The sequence below is a fragment of the Gouania willdenowi genome, chromosome 19 (assembly GCF_900634775.1).
Source record: "Gouania willdenowi chromosome 19, fGouWil2.1, whole genome shotgun sequence".
Classification (NCBI taxonomy): domain Eukaryota; kingdom Metazoa; phylum Chordata; class Actinopteri; order Blenniiformes; family Gobiesocidae; genus Gouania; species Gouania willdenowi.
In genome coordinates this window covers 18,420,123-18,442,607 of record NC_041062.1, presented here as the reverse complement: position 1 = coordinate 18,442,607, position 22,485 = coordinate 18,420,123, and the positions used below count along the sequence as shown (strand labels likewise).

Below are 22,485 nucleotides of genomic sequence, written 5' to 3'. Positions count from 1 at the left end.
TGTATAAAAAAAAATGTTCTGCCAAAATGTACAATTATTTGTTAACTTGAATAACCCAAATGAATTCAATTCATAATAATAATAAAAAAAATCTCAGGCTATTAGTATAACTACATTTATTATCTCTAAAACTGAAGAAAATAACCAGCATTCAAAGCTGTTTTGGTTCCGTGCATTACCTTTAATCTGATTGGTCGGCTATGATGTGATGCATTTGATTGTTGTCGGGTGATTTACTTTTTTTGTAGTTTCACAATGTCCATTGATCATTTTAAAACAAAAATAAAAATTACTAAGTAATGGTTGTCAGAAAGGTAACAAATTACTTTTTTAAAAACATACCTAAGTACAAGTCAAATTACTGATTTAGAAATATACTCATATCCCCATAAAAGCTTCTCAATTACAGTAACGTGAGTACTTGTAATCCATTACATTTACCTCTAACTAAGTATTATAGCTTCGAAATGAAATATCTCATTTGAATTTTGACTGCCACATCACTATTATATATTTAAGCCAATATATTCAGACGTAAAGTTTTCCTTTCATTGATTATTACCATTCAGTAATAATGTGTTATTTAATCCCACATTTCAGAAAACATTAGCTTTAAATACAATAATCAAAGGAATAAGAAAGACTGTGTCTTCAGCCTGTCCTTCATTGTGTCATTTTTTAGGGTGAGCTGTGTTGGTGTGATGTCATCATCCTTGATTTTCAGTGAAAGAGTAAAAAAAATATTTACAGTCCCAGGGAGCAAAGCAGGTTATGGAAGAAATGTCCATGTGAGTTGTTTCATTTTATTTCATGTATTTATTTAGCACACATTCAATATAAATGAGGATAACTAAATATAAACAAAGTTCACAAAAATTAATATCAAAAGACAAATGAAAATAATGAACAACATATTTATTGAAGATCAAAAAAGATGTTATTGTCATGACTGTCATGGCAATGGGATTGGGTTATGAGTGAGTGGGATGCTGAGTGCTACAATATATTCATATTACACGTATTCTGAGGAGGATTGTATTATATAGGAGGATTATAGGACAGTCAGTGTTGTTGGTGGTGGAAGGTCACAGGTAGCTGTGAAGACGCCCTCACTCACACCAAAGCCTTGATCCAGGGTTGGAGGTACGTTCTCTGTCACCACTGTGACCTCCACGCATGGTTGCTCAGATAATTTCACCGAGGACTCATCCAGATGCACCAAATGCTGTTGGTCCTGATGCTGATGGAGATCCTGCAGAGGCATTTGGAGCTCTGCTTGGTTTCCTGTGCCTTCCATGGTGGTGGTGCACATGTCCATGTAGCCGTAGGATAGGTAGTGGTTCATCACATCTCCTCCTCCTTCCCACCACCTTGCCTGCTCTCCTGTTGGTTCCAGAACCCCAACAGCAGCGGTGCTTTCCAAATCCTTCCAGGTGCTACAATCCCCACCAATAATGTCTTTACAAGCTGCTGCTACAATGTCATAATCAAGTGGTGTCCCTGTAGACCCCGTGGTCTCTCTGTTTTCTGTAGATGACAGGGGCTTCTGTTCAGGACGCACAACTCCATGAACAGAAGTGCTTGTAGTGCCCTGATAACCCTGAAAAAGTTTGTTCCTTAGCAGCGTTCTATAATGGTTCTCTGGCAGTTTCCTACGTCTGAGGATCCAATGGTCAAACATGTCTGAATGCTCTGGGTCGATTTGCCAGAACCCTCCCTTGCCGGGCTCACCTTTCTGTCGAGGGACCTTTTTGAAGCACTTGTTGAAGGTCAAAGTGTGACGAATAGAGTTCTGTAACAAAGACACAATAAAAGCAAGATTTTATTACAAAGCCATTGAGCAAATATGAGTAAATGAGACATGAAGGGAGATGGACACTCATAAATAATAAAAGTGGGTGTCAGTTACCTGCCAGGTGGGCTTTGCGTGTCTGTAGTAGCAGAAATTCTCTTCTATCCACTCATAGATGGTGGACAAAGTGACTTTGGATTGTCCGCTGGCCTGCATGGCCTTGTAGATGAGAGAAGCGTGGGAATGAGGTGGTTTGGCTTTGGGGTTGGTCTTGTAGTCCACCTCCAGAGGGTACCTGGGTTGGGGTCAATTACATTTTTCAGTTAGAATTCTGTTTTCAATTACCCGTATTCAATTACAATGAAATTACAATTACAGTGACCAGCATTTTTTCCAATTACAATTAAATTGCAATTATTTTTTTAATCTCAGAAAGTCAATTGCAATTACATATTAAATTACTAAAGTTCAATTACAATTAATCACAATTACTGAGACTGTAATAAATAACCTAATAAAAGTTAACCTTCCTCTTGTGTTAGCTTTCTGTTAGCATCTCTTATGATAACTGGTCCTAAATCTGCTGTAAAATACACTAAAAACAAATATCTAATTTATTTCATATCTATTGGTTATTTTGTTAAACTTCCTCATCAATGAAAATACATGTTTTAATATTTTTGGTGTGGCCACTTGAGCCTTTTTTTGTCAGTATGTCCCCTGTTTCATTTTTTTTCAAATCATAAAATCTGAGAAAGCTTGAAATGAAATTATTAATTATTTTAATAATTAACTATGTGTAGAGCTGAACATAGAACTGTAACATAAATCCCCAGTTTTGCGTTAAAATATAATTAAAAATATAATTAATTAATTTTTATAGAATTTTTATGGCAATTACAATTACAAAGTCAATTATGTAAACTCACTCGGGGACGCTGGGCCGATGTGGGTCTGAGATCTGGATGGAATAGTTCTGTAGCCAGTCGAGGCTGGTCAGGCTGTCATCAAGGGGGGTAGATTTGGACCCCTGGACCTGATCCTTTGGGTACATCTCCACCCTGTTTGCCTTAAACCTTTTAGCTTTAGGCATTGTCGAGACCGTTATCTTGGTTTGTGACTGAAGATGTTCAAACTGGCATGGAAAATGAAAGAGTGGAAAAATCAACAATAAAAAAACACATAGAAAAATAGCAGTTTGCTGCAGCTTGGTTCTTAACCAGAACAATGAGGTCAGAACACATTAGTCTTTAGTCAGTTTTATGTGGTGATTAATGTAACAAGTTCTGCTGAACTATGGCCGGGTCCGCGACCCGCGCCAAATAGCACGTCCCACGTTCCCAAGAATTCAGTTAAATGACTCGGTTCCACTGAATAAAACAAATGAAATTGTGTGACGTGAAATAGTAATCTACGTTGAATTGCCTTTGAAACAATATATCACATGACTATGTTCCAATAAGTTTAGAAATTACTGGTTCAAAAAGGTCTCCTAGAGGCTGTTGACATCCGCTCATAGAATATCCATGTGAAATTACTGCCCGATTCAACGAGCATTAATGGAGGAGTAGTCATTTTAAAAAAGTGGGACCCCCTTGTGCCCCCGTGGCACATACGGAGTAATAGGCCCCATTCATATATTGATATATGTCAATGATTTGGTACCACCAACTGTCGCATTATTTGACTCACAAATAAATGAGAAAACGACTTTAATGGAAATTACCGAAAAAAAGGGGAGTGGGCCCCTAATTGAATTATGCGAGGCATAATCATAATCTACACTGAATTACCTTTGAAATGATATATCACACTAATATGTTCCCATACATTTTGAAATTACTGGAAATGGGGGGTGGGCCCCCGGGCCCCATTTAAAGAAAAAAAAAGGGCGGTGAGCGTCTCATCATAGTCATTCATAAAGTTTTCATACCAAACTGCATCTCGATCTAACAAGAACTAACGGAGGAGTAGTCATTTGAAAAATGGGGCACTAGTGTACACAAGAAGAAGAAAGTGAGGGCGTTTTGAGTCCGGTAGCAAAGAAACTTGGTCACTGTTTCATAGCCGACATATTTTAAACATTTAGCTCACTTTCCTCACATTTAGTTCATTTTTTCTTTCATTTGAGAGACAAATTCATGAAAAACAGCATGTTCTATCATTGCTAAAAAAAAATATGTACACATGAAAAATAAATCTAATTGTAAATGTTGAATCTTAATATAAATGTTGAATCTAAATGTAAAGTTAAATCTAAATGTAAAGTTAAATCTAAATGTAAAGTTAAATCTAAATGTAAAGTTAAATCTAAATGATACATTTATATCTAAATCTAAAAACTTTAACACACACTGGATTATAACTAATATGTCAATATTTAAAAACAAACAGTATTTTAATTTTTACTAGATTCAGGAATTTATCTGAATACATAGCCATATTTACAATATTACAAATCCAGCGGTTTTTACTAACGTGATTCAGGAATATCACTAATTAATCATTAAAGTTGACAATATTACTAAAAAGCTTTGGTCACAAACCTTGGTCACTGCTGACCTCTGCTGGTCAATGTTTACGGACTGGTTTTAATGATATTAGACCTCCTTTAGTCGTATCTGAGAGTCTTTAGTGCTTTCACTGTTGTAGGTCCAGCTGTAGAACTCACACTGCGGTAGAATCTTTTTGTCTTTCAACTTTTACCATGCGTTACCATGACTACCTGTAAACAATGAGCTGCATTTAAAGCGATACCGCCTGGTTTTGGCTCAACTGTCACTCGTGGGAAATTCAAAATAATGCATGATTCTGAGCGGGGCTAATGTAGCACTTTTAGCTTAAAAAAAGTATTTTGGGGGTTAAAAAATCTTGAATCTGTGGAAGTCATTAGCAGTGTTGCTAAAAATGAATAAATAAAGGCAAGACTTGCAATAAACTAATTCACCATTTGTTCCACTCTATCATAACCAGGTTATCTGGGTTAGGGTTAGTTAATAATTCATTAGTTATAAATATTACAATAATTAGTCGCAACTTTGTAATATTCATTAACATATATTTAAATAGTTTATAAAGCATGTATGAAGCAATTGTTAAAATTTTATAAACATCAATTCAACTTTATAATGACCATCCAACTAATGTTTATGATGCTCTACACAGTGTTTATTAACCATTTACAAAGTATTATAAACATCTTTATAATAACCATCCAGACAATGATTGTAGACAGTTTATAAGCCAATTATTAAAGTATTAATTATCTATCTAAAACATGCTTATAGATGCTTTATAAAGCATTAGTAAAGGATTATAATCTACAGTTTTAATTTTATAATATTTAACCAAATAATAATGCTTTATAAAACATTTATAAGCCATAAACAAATATCTGGTCCATGTGTCTCTGCAATGTTTATGAACCATAATCAAGGTTTACTAATCCTGTTAATTATTAACGAACACTTTATAAAGTGTATGAAATGTGTGCATCAATAAACTGTTAATATGACATCAATTATAGCATTACAAATAATTAAGACATTAACTATAACTATTAACTAAAGGTTAATTAATTATCTATTTACCATTAATTACTCTTTATAGATGGTTATTATAAAGTGTTACCAATATAACAATTACAAACATATTCTAATTTAGTGTTATTGTCAGAATTTAACTGTAAAATTAACAACACATTTGTTTTAATATACTTTAATATTTTAAAACACAGCATTGTATTACAATGACCACCGTAGAATGAATCACTTCAGTACAGAAACTCAATAAATAACAACAAACACATTAAATAGGTGAGCGTAGAACATTAAGATGATACTGGAAGCTTTGTCACTCTTTGGCATCAGTGACTCCTCCTCCCGTGATGGCAAAGGTGGCTTCGTTTTCTGGCATGTTGGGACTATTCACACACACACACACACACACACACACACACACACACACACACACACACACACACACACACACACACACACCAAACACAAATAGCATTGTGTTTAGAACAAATAATATGTTACTGAAGGAACCAAAAACTGATTTGTCACAAACACAGCCACGTTGTACTCTGAGGGAATAAAACACAACCACAAGATTAAACATGAGGGTGAATTAATTTAGGAAGATACTGAATATGTCCAGGTAAAAAACATTTTATCTATTAGAGGTGGGACTCGTTTAAAAAATATTGTAATTAATTAGAGACTCTGTAATAAATTAATCTCACAACAGTATTTGACACGAGAGACAACATTTTGCAATTTAAATGGATTTTGGTACATGACTGAATCAATAAAATCAATAAATGAGCTTAAATAACAAAATTGTTTATTATATATATATATATACATAATTTAAACAAAAAATAAAATGCACGAAGCACAACAACGAGGTAGGGAATAAAATCTCTGATTTACTGACACACACAAAAAACTAAAACAATTAAACTAAAGTAATCTAAATCACCCTTCAAAACACACAAGATGAAATCTATAAAACAAAAATACAAAAAAAAAAAAAACATTTCGAAAAATCTTTGTTTGACAGGTCATTTTAATGAAATTTACATTTCCCCATTTTGTTAAAAGTTGCTACAAGCATGACGCGCAAAGTCCCACTGTTTAAAACATTTTAAGGATCTGCGGGTACCCTGTATTATACATTATTATATATATATATATGTATATACACATACATACACACACACAAAGGCACATTTTAGATCAAAACCTTCAGAAATCTTCTGCAGCCTCGACAGCATCTGAGCAAGTTTCTGCTGCCGTTCAGCCAACTCTCCTCGACCAGAGAAGTCAACTCTGAACAAAGCCATGATGGAGTCAATAATCTAAACAAGAGGAGGACAAAAAGAAAGAGGCAAAGGTCAGAGGTGAGAGCGCACAAATACCTTCACTTTTAAGAACTCACCAGCAGTTTAAAAACTCCTCCTTCTTCATGAAACCTGGCTGCCACAAAGTCCAGCAGCTCCATCTGGTGTTCACCTGAGATCAGAGCCACATTTCAACCAATCTGAGCAATGTTTGACTGTCAAATATTAGTGTAAATACACTTCTACAAGCTCCTACTAGTATAGGCACGTGCATAAAGCACATTGTCCAGCACAGCGTCGTGGTCCACATTGAACCTGTCAGCAACTTCTCTCAGTCTGTCAGGACGACTGGAACAGGAACACGTCAAGGTCGATAAATCACAGACTAGAGCAGTGGTTCTCAACCTTTTCAGCCCATGACCCCCAAAATATAGGTTCCAGAAACCCCGGGGCCCCCACTATACCTGAAGGTGGTTGAACACAGACATGAACATTGAAGAACAGTCATGTGGAGACTGGGCCATCTATAAGGGGGGTAAAGGAGAACTCTTTGGGGCACATCCATTAAATCTGCTAAATGATGGTCCATTGTTCGATGAATCTGTGATAACCACATTTATTTATTTATCTGAATAATATCCACTGGTATCCAGGAAGTTTATTATTATTTGTACCATAGTACATAGTCATCTTAAACATGTAAATCCTTGTTTAAATCAGAAATAAAGTGGGTTAAAAGTGGTGTAAAAATATGGTGAAATGGGATTTTAAAAACCACAGAAATTGATTTTTAAAATCTGTGATGGACTGGCGCTCTGTCCAGGGTGTACCCCTGCCTTACGCCCAGTGTGGGCACCAGCAGAACCCCACGACCCAGAAAAACAGGAACAAGCGGGTCTGAAAATGGACGGATGGAAATTGATTAAAAGTTTCAAATTGGCCAAAAACGAACACAAAAAGTGGTAAAAAGGGTTCAAAGTGTCGATATTGGCTTAAAAGTGGCAGACACTTTGTTTAAACTGGCAAATAATGGGCATGACATAGTGTGAATGTGGTTAAATTGGTGAAAATAAGCATGAAATGTGGTGAAAAGAGGTTAAAAGTGACAATAATGGGTCAAGATATGTGACATTAGGTGGGAAGGATTTATAAGTGCTGAAAATGTCTTGAAAGTGGAAAAGTGTGCAGAAAAGGTATTGAAATTTGATAGAAAAGTGGCAGGAATAAGAGTAATGTAGCAAAAATGCATTAAACGGAGCAAAAATATGGCAAGAAAAAGTGATAAAGTTGGTTAAAATATGGCAAGTTTGGTGTCGTTGCAAAAAAAGGGTAAAAATAAGAAAAAATGGGCTCAAATTGTTGAATAAATATTCTTAGTTTCTTGAAGGCATATGGTGACCCCCGCCCAGTGTCTCCAGACCCCAAGGTTGAGAACCAGTTGACTAGAGGTTAATAATACTGCTTTTGATTGTATTGTATACTCAATCAAACACGAAATACACACCAACAACTATTCTCTTTGATTTAAAATAGGATACAAGGTGTTCTCTGTGTCGATGAAGATGACTTTTCCACCCAAGTAGCCGTCCTCTCCTGGCAGCTGAGCAGTTACTAAACCAAAAAGTATTTACAATATTTAATTTAAAGGTTTTTTTTTTTTTTTTTCAAAGCTTAACTAACAAAGAAGCTCCTCACTCACCACAAAGTGTGTGAGACAGTTGTGTCTTCCCTGTGCGAAACTCTGAAAGATAAAGTATGTTACGGCTGAATTTACGGTTGACCTCATTTGGAGACATGATTTATTGCTCTGGTTGAATGATGGAGTCCAGGAGAAGCATTGATGATTTTATATAAAAAAAGTTTATTCTAAACTAAGAAAAAAAGGTACAAGATGGAACAAAAGAAGTGACCGTCCCGGCCGGAGGTCCGATGATTGAGTGAGACACAGTTCTGATCCAACACGTATATTCCCCTCAGTCCCGCTCTCTCCTCCCCCCAGGAGATAGAGATAGAGGCAGAGGGAGGAGGTGAGGACAGAGGGTGAAAAAGAAAAGACAGTTTGTTCTTTGGGTCTAAACAACCAGTTCTGTTATCTGCCGGTTGTCATAGAGACGGAGGAGTGTGCGTTTATGTGTTTGTCTGTGTGAATGAATGTGTATGGCGTGTGTGTGTGACATGTGACTGTGTGAGCATGTGAGTGCGCACACAGAGTGCCTATGCGTCCTTGTGCGTTTATTGTTTTGGGGAGATATCGTGTGCTTTTGACAAGGCAGTTTGACCCAGCAAAGTTGAAGACATGAAAATCACACAATGGAAAGTTACCCAAGGCTTAAGGATTAAAATATATGAACTAATAATTTCGCCCCCCACAATCCACTCTTTTTGGACAAAGTCCAACACAAAAAAAAACGAAATTAGTTAGTAAGTTGTTTAACTTTAGCACAGCCCAAAACACATAAAACATTAATCAAAATTAGTGTAATTCTAGCGCAACCTCATGGTCCGTAGGACTAATGATATTGACACCGTTATAACACTATGGATATAAGCATTATTTTTTATTTTTTTTTCCCAGGGGACACAGGCATCCCTCAAAGTCGGAGCAAGAAAAAGGAGGAGAAGGCAAAGAACCCCATGAATACATAATGAATATTACGTGAGACAAGACCATCTGCACAATAAAATCAAATATCCTTAGCAACTAACATCATTGGTAATCAATGAATATGGAATATATATATATATATATATATATATATATATATCACTAGTAGCAAAAAACACACATGGTATAAATGTCAGCACAGCACAGCAACAAAAACATATGTAGGTGTCATCAGTAAGCAGAGTCATCATCTGAGACATCAAAAACACTCATCATAAACACTTCAGGCTGGGCTTCCGGCGGCGGAAGGGTTATAGGACGTGGCGGTCTTTGTTCATGGCGTCGCGTGGCAAGATGCACCTACCATTGCGCAAACGCCTCCTTTGGCCACGGTCTGTAGGTCTAGGACCATTCTACTTCATGGGACCATTAAGCGTATATTCGTGATTTCCCCCCGAGAGGCCAGTAAGGGCCAAAAATGACGCGTTAACGAAGGACTTAAACCTGTATTCTAAGGTTTCGACGCGCAGCCGTACCCCAGATCGTCGTGTGGATGAAAGCTATTAGTCCCGGGTGTATGAACGTGGGCACATGTGTGCGAATTATGTGCGGTGTCGCATTCAGGACTAAGTAAAATTGCGAGTTCCGTTTCTGGCGAAACAGAAGGGAAAAAAGTGTGGATCGCGTGTAATCTACATACATAGCGGAAGATGTGTCATCGCGTAGTGTAGTCAGTTTTTTACTGGCGGTTTAGAACAACGGTTGGGGTCCCCCATGCCGAAGTTATAGTGAGACAAATAACAAAAGGAGTCGAAAGCATCCATTGGTATCGCGGTTAAGCGGGGGTGTGTTGATGACACAGGCATGTAAGAACAAAAACAGTTGGATAGGCTTGATAGTGCGCGTATCGGTACCAGGTGTTCGTGAAAACCGGATGAGTGACATTGGTCGCAGCTAAAGTGTTGTGGAGGACGATGTTGTTTATCCAACGTTTATTTCTGCTTGCATTAGTCACCCTGTAAAAAGAAGCATTCATTAGGAACAACACTTGCATTCATTGGTTCAAGTCCAGTGTCCTCGATTGTCCCCCTAGAGGCCAGGAGCCAGAGGAGTACTGGAATTGCGGACAGGACCATCGTGCCAATCGATGGCCAGAACATGAAACGACAGAATAGTGGCATAATTCCAGCCTGCTCCTGGGGCATAAACAGAGGGGCTCGTGACCTCTTCAATCACAGCGGGAAAATGCTTGTGATCTCCCACGATGTCCTCAAGGTTAGATTTCAAAGGTTTCAACAGACCATATGCCCCGTTAGATTAGCTTGTAACCCCGGGGTCTTTTTTTCTGCCTTTCGTTGCAACTTTCAAGGCAAACAAAGGCTCCTCAAAACACTGCTCCTAATCCAGAAAAGAGGAAACGCTCCTTACTGCGGTTCCACGATCAGTGGTGTTGTTGGCACCTTCCTGGAGTGTGATGCGTGAATCCACGTGGCTCGCTCCGCGACCTTCACTGCCGTGTGGGTCGTAAGTTGAATTCGGAAAGTGTCGGTCCACCTTCGGTCGTTCATTTCTAGGTCGGCGTTGTAGATGAGGGGTGTTAGGGTTAGTTAACTAACTAAATGAATAGTTAGTATGGCCAGGAACGCAGAGACAGGTCAGAGGTCAGAGGTCAGGATCTGAGAGCTTTTCAGATCCTGAAAGGTGCTGCTGCACAATCACACAATGGTTAGGTGTGGGTTAGTGAGCTAGCTCAATGTTATCTGTAGCATTCGCATGCGAGTGGGAAAATATGAGGCTGAAAGGAAAGCAGGAAGTATTAATTCTTTTCCTGGAGCAAGAAGAAGCATAGCTGGAGTTGCAGTGATTATCTGTGGTACGTCTACTTACCTGGTGAGAAGCAACAATTTGAGAACCACTGTTTATAAGGACATGCAAGTCGGACGGAGAAGGACATGCAAGTCGGACGAGTGTGGAGTGTGGTTACATGTCTTCTCAAGATGAATACATACAATTGGGAGACATGGAGATGTGAGAAAGCTAAATGAGTTTAACCAAATAAATAAATAATGTTATTTATTTATTTAAATTGTTTGTTTTATTTTTCTTTGCTATCTCTTATTTGTGAAGGAAAAATCTTATTCTATCCTTTATTTATTCTGAATAACGTTAACACTCCACACCTAATTACATAGCCTAATTCTTTTATAGAGCAGTTCATTTATTTCATTATTTTCCCTCATAATTATTATTTGTAGGGCTGGGCGATATGGCTTTAAAAAAAAATCTCCGATTTTTCCATACCAAACCCAATTTTCGATTTTAATCAATTAATTTTTTTCTATTTAAAAACAAACTACAACTCACAAAGAAATTGCTCAAAACAAATGTGCTCTTTATTTTGTTCTGATTTTCCTTTATGCAGTTTAATCTACATTTCCCCTTGGGGCAACAGGAAACAAGCCTTAAAACATGCTTGTAAACGACATAGCAGGCCCTGCCATTGGAAAGAGTGAAAATGCAGCTTATCAGTTTTCTAATAACTTCACGTACAATGACACAATGCACCTTCAAAATAACTTAGAATATAAATAAAATTGTGTGTCCCTTTTTGGTCAAATAAATGTAGCAAAAATGACTAAATTAGAATACAAAAACAGCAGTTGTATTCATAAAGTGCAAACAAAACTTTAAACAGTTTTCCTGAATCCCTGAAATTGTAAACAAAATGAAAAAACCTGCATCCATTACTTTAGTTTAACATTCTTCTTTTATGCATTTAAGCCAAGAAGACAAGCCTGTCTACTACCTCTGGCTTGAGGCATGCCCAGTTACATGTAACTTATAGTGACACAATGCACCTTCAAAATAACTTAAAATATAAATAAAATTGTGTGTCCATTTTTTGTCAAATAAATGTAGCAAAAATGACAAAATTAGAATACAAAAACAGCAGTTGTATTCATAAAGTGCAAACAAAACTTTAAACAGTTTTCCTGAATCCCTGAAATTGTAAACAAAATAAAAAATCTGCATCCATTACTTTAGTTTCATTCTTCATTTATGCATTTTTAGCCAGGAAGACAAGCCTGTCTACTACCTCTGGCTTGAGGCATGCCCGGTTACATGTAACAATGCCCCCTCCCACACTGAAAAGCCTCTCTGATGGGGCACTTGTTGCAGGGACAGACAAGTATTTTTTGGCCAGATTACTGAGCCTTGGGAAGTTTGGTTCGTGACGCTTCCACCACGGAAGTGGTTCAGTGTCTGAGTCTACCTCAGGGGTCAGTAGGTAGGTTGCCAGTTCTGTCTCTACTTTCAGTGCCTCTGATTGGTGAGAAGATGGCTCTGGTTCTGGCACTTTCTTCTTGAAGAAAGCAGCTAAAGCCATTTTCTTATTGGGTGGAGACTGTGCTTCTCTTTGGCACACATGCACAGCAGGACCAGGCTGCTGTGGTTTGATTTTCTCAGCAGGCAGAGACATCAGCTCAGTGACGGCTCTTTTCTTGACCTGTTCCACCTTGTCTGGGTCAATGTAGGTGGTACGGAACCTGGGGTCCATCAGTGAGGACATATCCAAAAGTTCATTCTTCACAGGGTCACTGTATTTGTCATCAAGGTACCGCATTATGTTTATTTTTATTGTCTTAGTGAGTTCAGTGTCCTCCTCCACTGGCTGTAGGAGATTTGTTTTGAACAAATGCAGCACCGGTTTAATGTAGGAGACACTGACATAAGCCTCCCTGGACAGGGCGTCTGTAAATTCTTGGAGTGGTTTGACAGCTTTATTTACAGACTCTAAAACCTCAATATCTTGCCAAGTGGGCACAAGATGACGGCTTTTCTTGTCGGACCCCAGGACACGAACTATGGCCTTCTCCTGTTCAAGAAATCTCTCAATCATTTTTTGACGTGAACCCCATCTTGTCGGGGACTCTGTTACCAGCTGATGAGTGGGTAGACCAAGCTCAGCCTGTACTTCACCCATCTCTCTTCTTTTTATCCAACTATAGGAAAAGGCAGCAACTGCCTTTTTACAAACTCCAATGGCACGATCGATTCGCGGGTCCTTCACACCATTCTCTGTATAATAAAGAAAGAAAGAAAACACAGCATTGTCAAAACAAGTCTTTTTCACATTTCCACATTCTTAATGCACACTGAAGGCGTACCCACACACGTGGACACACACACACATACACACCATTATGATTAATTTTTTATTTCATAAAATTGCATTAACCCTTTAATTAGGGCTGGGCGATATGGCCTTTTTTTTAAATACCGCGATATTTTTAGGCCATGTCACGATACACGATATATATCTCGATATTTTGCATTACCCTTGAATTAACACTTTGATGCACAAAATCACACCAGTATGATGATTCTATATGTCTACATTAAAACATTCTTGATCATACTGCATTAATATATGCCAATTTTAAACTTTCATGCAAAAAAGGGGATATCACAACTAAGTCAAAGTTGACATAACTGTATTTATTAAACAGTGAGTGGCTCAAACATAAAATTGTCAACAGAAAGTGCACGTTCTGTGCAAAATTGTCACAGAGACATTTCAAAACAAGACATTAGTGCAGGATGCAACTCACATGGCATTTCAAAACACAAAATTAAAGTGCACTTTTTGTACATAATGCCACTACAATATTTTAAAACAAATAGTGCCCTTTTGTGCATGTTGTCATTAAGATGACATTTCAAAACAACACTAAATTTAAGTGCACCTTTTCTGCATAATGTCACTAAGATATTTAAAAAAAAAAAAAAAAAAAAAAAAGTCCGCGAGTTTAACGGTATGGTCATTTTCAACACCGCACAGACTACAAGCTGCGATATATCGAGTATATTCGATATATCGCCCAGCCCTACCTTTAATGCATAGTGTCCACTAGTGTCCACCTAAAGGCTGTTTTCGAGTATCTGCATGGGTCAGGATGGTAAATTAGCAAATTAACCACTTCACTGGACATTAGTGAGTCATTCAATACACTGCCCACTCACTGAAAAGTAGATAGTTTAAAATCTAATATATCAGGACAGGAAAACCAGGAAAAGAAAATTATGCAGCAATATTTTTAAAGGATTTTATAATAAAAAGCTAGGAGAACATGCCATTTTATTCATATTTTCATAAAATAGATGAAGCTACATAAATAAAATAAAAAGTCCAATAATAGTGAAAATAAACAAAAGTGTTGAATAATTCATGCATCAGAGAATGCATTAATTGAGCTGTTCTGATCATGTATGTAAAAAAACAAACATCATTTGAATGCATAGCCATTAGACTCTTACCTATTGCATTGTGCAGTTTATGTCCAAAGCATTGGAGGTTGGGCCACTCGTTGACTCTCAGAGCTTTTATGATGTTGGTGCCGCTGTCCGTTGTCATACAGGTGAGTCGTTTTTCATCAAGGTTCCAGGAGCTCAGTGCATCTTTTAGCCCGTGCGCAATTGTTTCACCTTTATGGTCCTCGGGAAAGTAGGCTGTTTGAAGGCAGACGCTTCGCAGAGTCCAGTTGTCAATAAAATGCACCGTCAAACTCATATAGGGCTGCATCGTTCGACTGGACCACAGGTCCGTTGTGGCGGAGTAAAACGACACCCCCTCCAGCTCTCTAGCGATCTTTTCACGAGTACTGTTGTACAGGCGAGGCAATGCAACTTCGGCAAAATATTTGCGGCTTGGTAGCGCATACCTGGGGTCGACAACTTTTAGCATCCTAATAAACCACGGCTTTTCCACTGTGTATATGGGTACCATACCTCCTGCAATATATTTCGCCACTGCATCTGTGATTGCTTTCCACCGGGGCCCTTTCTTGTCATAGGGGATACAGTTCGAAAAACTTTCCAAGACTGTAGTTTGTTTTTTAGCGGGCTTGTTTGAACTGCGGTCCTGTTCGTTTCGTTGAGAGGCACATACCTCCCACTCGGCTGCATGCTTCTGTTTAAGATGCTGGAACAAGTTTGTAGTGCTGCTACCTTTGGTAGCAATAGCTTTTAAGCACACTTTGCAATGTGGCGTTATTTGTTCTGCGTCTGACACTGAAAACGCGAACCAATTCCAAACAACGGATGTACCTGTGCCTTTCTTTTGAACGAGCTCTTCCCTGTTCACGGCCATGATGTCTGTGTAGCTGTAAGGAAAAGGCGGGGGGGCTGATCCCACTCTTAACTACGGAAGCCCAAGGGGAGCGTCGGTCGCGGAAGTTAAAGAGAAAATCGATTTTCATTAAAAAGAAATCCCCCTAAACGTTAAATTCGACTTAATAGATAAAATCGATATATCGCCCAGCCTTAATTATTTGAGATGTAATTTACTTAATTTTGAAGGTCAATTGGTGGCAAAAGTGTCTCCTATTCTGTGTCTGAGTTAGAGTTAAGCAAGATTATTGGCCCTTTAAGGTTAGACAGAATTAAAGTTAAGTTGAGTCGAACAATCATATTGTCTTTTGCTCTCTGTATTTATCCCATTCGTAAGGGTGACGAGCCCCAGCACGGTTTGGAGAGCTTCTTTAAATGCTTGGAAGTTACTTTACTTTAAACTCTTATTTCAATCAATTATCAAAAATTTCAGGAGGACCCTTTTTAAATCTCAGGCGACCCAGATTGGGCCACCAACCCAATGTTGAGAACACTTAATTTTTCCCTTAAAAGTGTCTACACCCAGTGAAGGTGTTTTATGGTCTTGCACGCTAAGTGCTGTTGGAACAAGAAGAAAATGGTTGGAGGGTTTTGGGGTATATTATTTTCCTATGATAAAATATAAATCAAGAAATCAGAGGGACGTTGGCCCGCTCCCTTCCATTTTTTTTACATAAGAATACATTTGGATTCTTAAAACCATATGATAAATATCATTGGAAAATCACTTATCTGATCATTTTGGATGTGTCTCCGTTTTCCTCTCTCTTGTGTCCGCCTGCCTTTGTGCCCTCCAACCTCCTCGACCTCCTCCTCCTCAGCCTTAAAAGGTCAAAGCCAGGGTCAACTGCACGCTCCCTTTGGAAATTTGAAGATCTGTCCCCACTTTCGCAGTTGGATTGGAAGTCTCTGTAGTCTCTGGAATAGATATTATGTTAGAACATCCACAATATGTCATATTGTCACGTGTCTATTTCAATCTATTTCCCCTTTGCTTCCCAGTTACAGTTATGGACAATACTTCCCTTTAATTCTCATCCTTCATCATAAGAAGCAGTGACCAGGCATGGCGGCTGGGGGAGGCAGGATCGGAGTCGAGAAGGCGGTGGCATTGTCTGTTAGGAAACACTCAGAAACAGAAAGAGAGGAAAACATTAAGACTTAACTGGATAATTTAATATATCTCTTTTCTTTAGTTGGATTTGATTCGTCCCCTTTGAGTATACAGCCGGCGGCCTGTATATTGGAAAAAAACGACACAATAACAACAACTAAGACGAAGACATAGACAAGTGCACACAACAATGAGTATACACATATAACAACAAAAACATGGACACTGAACATGAACAGTAAGGTCAGTCAAGGTCAAAGCCAGTCATTCCACTGAAAGTGGTATCATATATAAAAAATGTCGTTTGGTGTTTTTAAACACCCAGAAAAAAACCTTTAAAACCTGGTAAACTTTTTAGAAGGCCCAAGGCCTGAAACCATAATTTTTTTAACAAGCAGCAGTGTTTTCTGAACACCCCACTACATAATTGGCAAAAACAGGGAGAAGATCTAGTGCATCAGAACCCAGGAGGAAAAGAAGGTGAAACAGAGGAACATGTGTAGTCAAACAGCCATTCATCGGTCAATCACTCAATGACACGTCCACGGCACATTCGCACTCACAACGCGGTTCTCTCAGGCATACGTAACGTGTCATCATTCAGTCATTCATGCACCGCACACGTTCATGCCTCAATTTTCACGTCCATGCATTCACAAGGTTTTGCTGCATGATGTTTAAGTAGAATATAGGCCTCATCTAACCCACCAGCGGCGATAGCCAGTCCACCTCCTCTCTCGGGGTCAATGAGCTCTTATTGCCCCCTCATGCTTGGCAACCTTTTAGTGTTTATTAATTGCTTTTTACTGGTATCGTCTGATTACTAAGAGGTACGCTCCTTTTTACTTCCGCCTTTGCGGAGTCTACACTTAGATTATTGCCCGTTGCAGTACCGACAGTCTACTAGCTGCTGATCAGGCAGAACTCGCACGCTCGTGCACAATAACCAAACTCAACCCCGGTACCGAACCTGGGGGAAACTCAACCGCTGTCCGTCTCCAGAAATGTAAAAAAGAATCTCTGAATCAGCAGGAAACTCAACCACCGCTCTTGAAAAATAAGAGTTTGGGAATAACTCAACCACCATAAACTCCAGAAGTCTAGGAAAAAACCTCTGAATCAGCAGGAAACTCAACCTCCACTCTTGAAGAATAAGAGTTTGGGAATAACTCAACCACCATAAACTCCAGAAGTCTAAGAAAAAAACCTCTGAATCGGCAGGAAACTCAACCTCGGTCTGCAACCTGAGGGAAACTCAACTGTCAGGACTTTATTGGGCACCTCTAAGATTGAACGGAGCACGCAACCTCTAATAACCCTCACTCTAAGGGAACGTAGAAATTTGTTCAGAACGGTATTCGGTTACCAAGCATGTATCAAATCAGGTGGACCACTATCCCCCGAAGAGTGCTTTCCCTAGCAAGGTTTATCCTTTTTCTGCACATTAAACCAGGACTTCTTGTTTGAAAAGTAATTGCCTATGTACTCATAGCAACTAATGGGACATTTTTTCTCAGGAAAAATTTGGTACCCCCCCCCTGCTGTCGAGTGGCTTTGGGCCGGCCAAACAGTCCGACGCGGTAAGGGGGAAAATGCAAAATGAAAATGAAAACAATGAATGTTGAACTAGGCTGTCTGTTGCAAGCAGCTTCAAAAAGGGTAAGGTACAGATTGTGTACGAGGGTATCGGTCAAAAATGTCAAAATGTCAACTTGGTTGAGGCTGCAGTCCTCAATCTCTGTCTCAATTTTCCTGAAATTGAGTAAAAACAAAAGAGAAAAAGAAGAATCGTTCAGAAATAACAAAGGAGAAAAACGTGTGAGCCAATAAAAGAATAAAAATTAAAACTTCAGCTCCAAAAGCTGAGGCAACAGAGGGCTCTTTCTTCAGTGGATGTAACCATATCTTGCATTGTGGGGGGGCCTCCCCTCAACAAGAAAATAAAATGAAAGAAAAGCAAACAAAAACAACCTTATCAGTAACATTATTTTCTTCCCTTTTGTTTGTTCTTTTCTCATAAAGGCAAAAGCAGTGTAAATAAATGAGCAACATAATAAATAAAAGCAAAGATAAATGATGGGCACACATGGTCTCATGTGACAAACAGAAGGGTTCTGTTTGAAGTTCTGGTGGTCCTGTGTTTCTCATAGTTATGAATGTGGGTGTGTGACTGTATGTCTGGTCTGTCTGCGTGTGAGAAAATAAATGAAAACAAAATAATCTAGTGCACAGTCAGAAGATAGAGGGGTTAGTATTGTCCTATCGAAGGAGAAGCTTGTTGGCTATTTGCTAGTTGTCCCCCTCCATGCGAAAGTTCAAGGCTAAAGTGATTTAGCACTACCACCAAAGGCTGTGGTGGACTTCTTGTGGCTTGGTATCCTTGTGGCTTTTGAAACAGTGTCTTTTTTGGTGAAGATTTCCAGCAGACGTGTGACCAGTCTGCAGTTGCTGCCCATCATTCAGGCAGTAGTCGTGGCGTTTAACTCGCAACTCATTGGTGGGGGAGTGTCGAATCACTCCGACGCCCACAGGTTCTCAGTCTTTGATGATGGGGCAGGATGTGTTAATCCCAGCATTGGCATGCGGCCCATTCATAGACGATGAAGAGTTGACTTGGGACTGAGCGAGTTATTTCAGCATTGCTTTGCTGAATGGGAGTTGAGTCCTTGAGTCCTGAAAGGTCACAGACCTTTGATTGTCCATTTCCTTCTGATGCTTGGTCCTTTGAATGATGTTGACATTTCATTAGCATAAGAGTTGAAGGTGATTTCATTCTTTCATTGAAGATGTCGTTTCTTCAGGGGCAACCGCAAAGCCAACAGAAACTAACATTGAAATAATAAAAAATGATAATGATGATAACAGTAATATTAAAATAAAATAAAATGAAATACTGTATTCATCTGTGTGTGTGTGTTTGAGTGTGTGTTGCTCATATTCATTTTAGAGTGAACCCATCAAACATGAAATCAAAATAAAATTTAAAATAAAAATAAAAATAGTGTCTGTGTGTAATGGCACTATTCTGTCGGCAGGGGGAGAGGTGAGAAATCACAATGTTGTGTCACCATGTGACCTTTCACTAAACTGGCCAGTGAGGGGCGCTACCTCTCTCTTGTTTGAGTGTGTGCGTGTGTCTCTCGTGGGTGTGGCTCTCTGCCTCTCTTTGCGTGCGCGTGTGCGCCCGTGCGCGTGCTTCCCTCTCTCTCTCTGTGCGTGGGTGCGTGCGTGCGTGTTTGGCTCTCTCTCTTTCTCTCCCCTTCTCTCTCTGTGTGTGTGTGTGTGTGTGTGTGTGTGTGTGTGTGTGTGTGTGTGTGTGTGTGTGTGTCTGTGTGTGTGTGTGTGTGTGTGTGTGTGTGTGTGTGTGTGTGTGTGTGTGTGTGTTCACTGTTCTGAGAGAAAAAAAAACCCAAAAAAAAGAAAACCAAAGCAGAAACACAGCAGCCGACGTGTCTTCTCACTGCGAGAGAAAAACAAAACAAAAAAAAAACCCAAAGCCGGCTCTCTCCAAAATGAGAGCCTTAAAGCCAAACAACTACAAAAAAAAGAAGTAAAACTCACCGAAAGCATGATCTGAGTTCACATCATACCAAGATTGTATATGCGTATGCATATATTATTTGTTTATTGGATTCTTCATCTGTTTGATTCACAGAAACACAATTTAGGTTAGGTTCGGGGTTTTAATCTATTTTGCTTTCGGTACAGAGGTGAACTCAGATCATGGCACCGCTGGGATGTTTTGGAAACTTTGGTTGCCCGTCTATCTATGGTCAGGACCTCACAGGCTGTGGGTGTCCGAACAAAACCAAAGTAAATAATGACCAGCCGTATTTTATGCCTAAACAAAATATCCGAGCCCGAAGAAAACCAGAGGGAACCTACAGCATTATAAAGCAAAGAACTTCAACCATTTGAGCCCTTCTCTCTATTCACTGTCAAAACACAGAACAGCTGAGGATCAAGATCAAAGCTGAAAATCAATACAATGCTTGACTGGTTACAAAAAAATCAACACAGAGCGAATATATATGTAAATGAAAATTTATATATATATGTTTATAAAGGCAGCTTTACCTTAGTCCGAATTGGTGTTTGAGGTTCAACCGATGGTTCGTGATCCAGTCTCTGTCCGAGGGGTGGACAGAAGATGGTCCTTGTTCGTGATCGCCAATTGTTACGGCTGAATTTACGGTTGACCTCATTTGGAGACATGATTTATTGCTCTGGTTGAATGATGGAGTCCAGGAGAAGCATTGATGATTTTATATAAAAAAAAGTTTATTCTAAACTAAGAAAAAAAGGTACAAGATGGAACAAAAGAAGTGACCGTCCCGGCCGGAGGTCCGATGATTGAGTGAGACACAGTTCTGATCCAACACGTATATTCCCCTCAGTCCCCCTCCCTCCTCCCCCCAGGAGATAGAGATAGAGGCAGAGGGAGGAGGTGAGGACAGAGGGTGAAAAAGAAAAGACAGTTTGTTCTTTGGGTCTAAACAACCAGTTCTGTTATCTGCCGGTTGTCATAGAGACGGAGGAGTGTGCGTTTATGTGTTTGTGTGTGTGAATGAATGTGTATGGCGTGTGTGTGTGACATGTGAATGTGTGAGCATGTGAGTGCGCACACAGAGTGCCTATGCGTCCTTGTGCGTTTATTGTTTTGGGGAGATATCGTGTGCTTTTGACAAGGCAGTTTGACCCAGCAAAGTTGAAGACATGAAAATCACACAATGGAAAGTTACCCAAGGCTTAAGGATTAAAATATATGAACTAATAATTTCGCCCCCCACAAGTATCACAGAGAGATTTAAACACACTGGATCAGTTCATTGAGCATCACAGTTATAATCCCATCAAAGAAGCATTATCCAACCTCCAAACGCCTCTGTTATCGCCATGCTCTCCATTCCGCCCAACAAATAAATAAAATTTAAAAAATTTAAATTTTTAAATTTAAAAAATTTAAAAAAAGCTGGAGGAGAAGCTTGAAACATTTTATTTACACAATAATGTGTGCTAAATTCTCCGTGTGTTCATATAGGGTAACAGATTTATTTTATGTCCATGTGACAAGTTTTACAAATTCATAAAAATGTTAAACTCAAAGCTGCTCTGGGTTTCATTGAACATTTGCACTTTTTTTTTTCATTATTTTACATTGTATTCATTATGAGTGCTAAATTCTCCAGGTGTTCAAGGGTAACATATTTAACTTGTTTCCATGTACCAGTATTCTACAAGTTCTTAAAATATAAATAAATTTAAAAAAAACATATGGAATTTGCTGGTTTAAAACCCCTGGGGGTATTTCATCAAACCCAGCTCAGGTTTAAGTCCAGGTTTAACCTGAGAGCCTGGCTCATTAAGCCGAGTTCTAACTGGAACAGCGATTTCATCAACGAGAAAACACCTTGGTTACCATAGTAACACATTCCTGCTCCTGACCAGATTTAAGCAGCAGGCTTGGCTTAAGCTGCTGACGCACCACGTCATCATTATTATTAAAGAAGTCAAATAGTGATGCTTTAAAACACTCAACAACGATCTACAAAAGGAAAAATGAGTCAAAGAGACTTGTTTTACTTTTTTTACCGCTTTAATACGGTACTTTAAAAGGAAATTGAAAATAATATCATGGTAAATGTTTTATTATGATTTTAAATTTATACAAATGACGATATAATCATTGTTTTATTACATGTTTAATGTGTACCGTATTTTTAATGAAATATCAGTCTCCATGTATTTAAACCATCCATATTAATAATATATAAGGATACGTGCGTATCCATCTCCTCCGTTTACCGCACGGTATAAATGTGTCCATTTATTGATCAGAGATTAATAATGAGAAAGCTGTGATTATACAGAGAGGGAGGGGCTTCAGCGTCTACAGTGTTGGATGTGACATCCAACAGCATCCAACGGCACTGCTGCTGCTCCCGCTGATCATTTAG

At 38.8% G+C, this 22,485-nt stretch overlaps 1 protein-coding gene and 1 pseudogene across 1 annotated transcript; both read right to left on the bottom strand.

Moving 5' to 3' along the window:
• Nucleotides 1-1,051: 1,051 nt before the first annotated feature.
• LOC114481854 (forkhead box protein J1-B-like) lies at nt 1,052-4,459 on the bottom strand. The gene is made up of 4 exons (XM_028476912.1): nt 4,339-4,459; nt 2,722-2,927; nt 1,910-2,087; nt 1,052-1,792 (listed from the first exon to the last, which is right to left on the bottom strand). The coding sequence occupies exons 2-4, from the start codon at nt 2,883-2,885 to the stop codon at nt 1,052-1,054; spliced, it is 1,083 nt and encodes a 360-aa protein (XP_028332713.1). The 5' UTR covers nt 2,886-2,927; nt 4,339-4,459.
• A 1,076-nt stretch (nt 4,460-5,535) lies between these two features.
• LOC114481656 (meiotic recombination protein DMC1/LIM15 homolog) lies at nt 5,536-21,436 on the bottom strand (annotated as a pseudogene).
• Nucleotides 21,437-22,485: the final 1,049 nt, after the last annotated feature.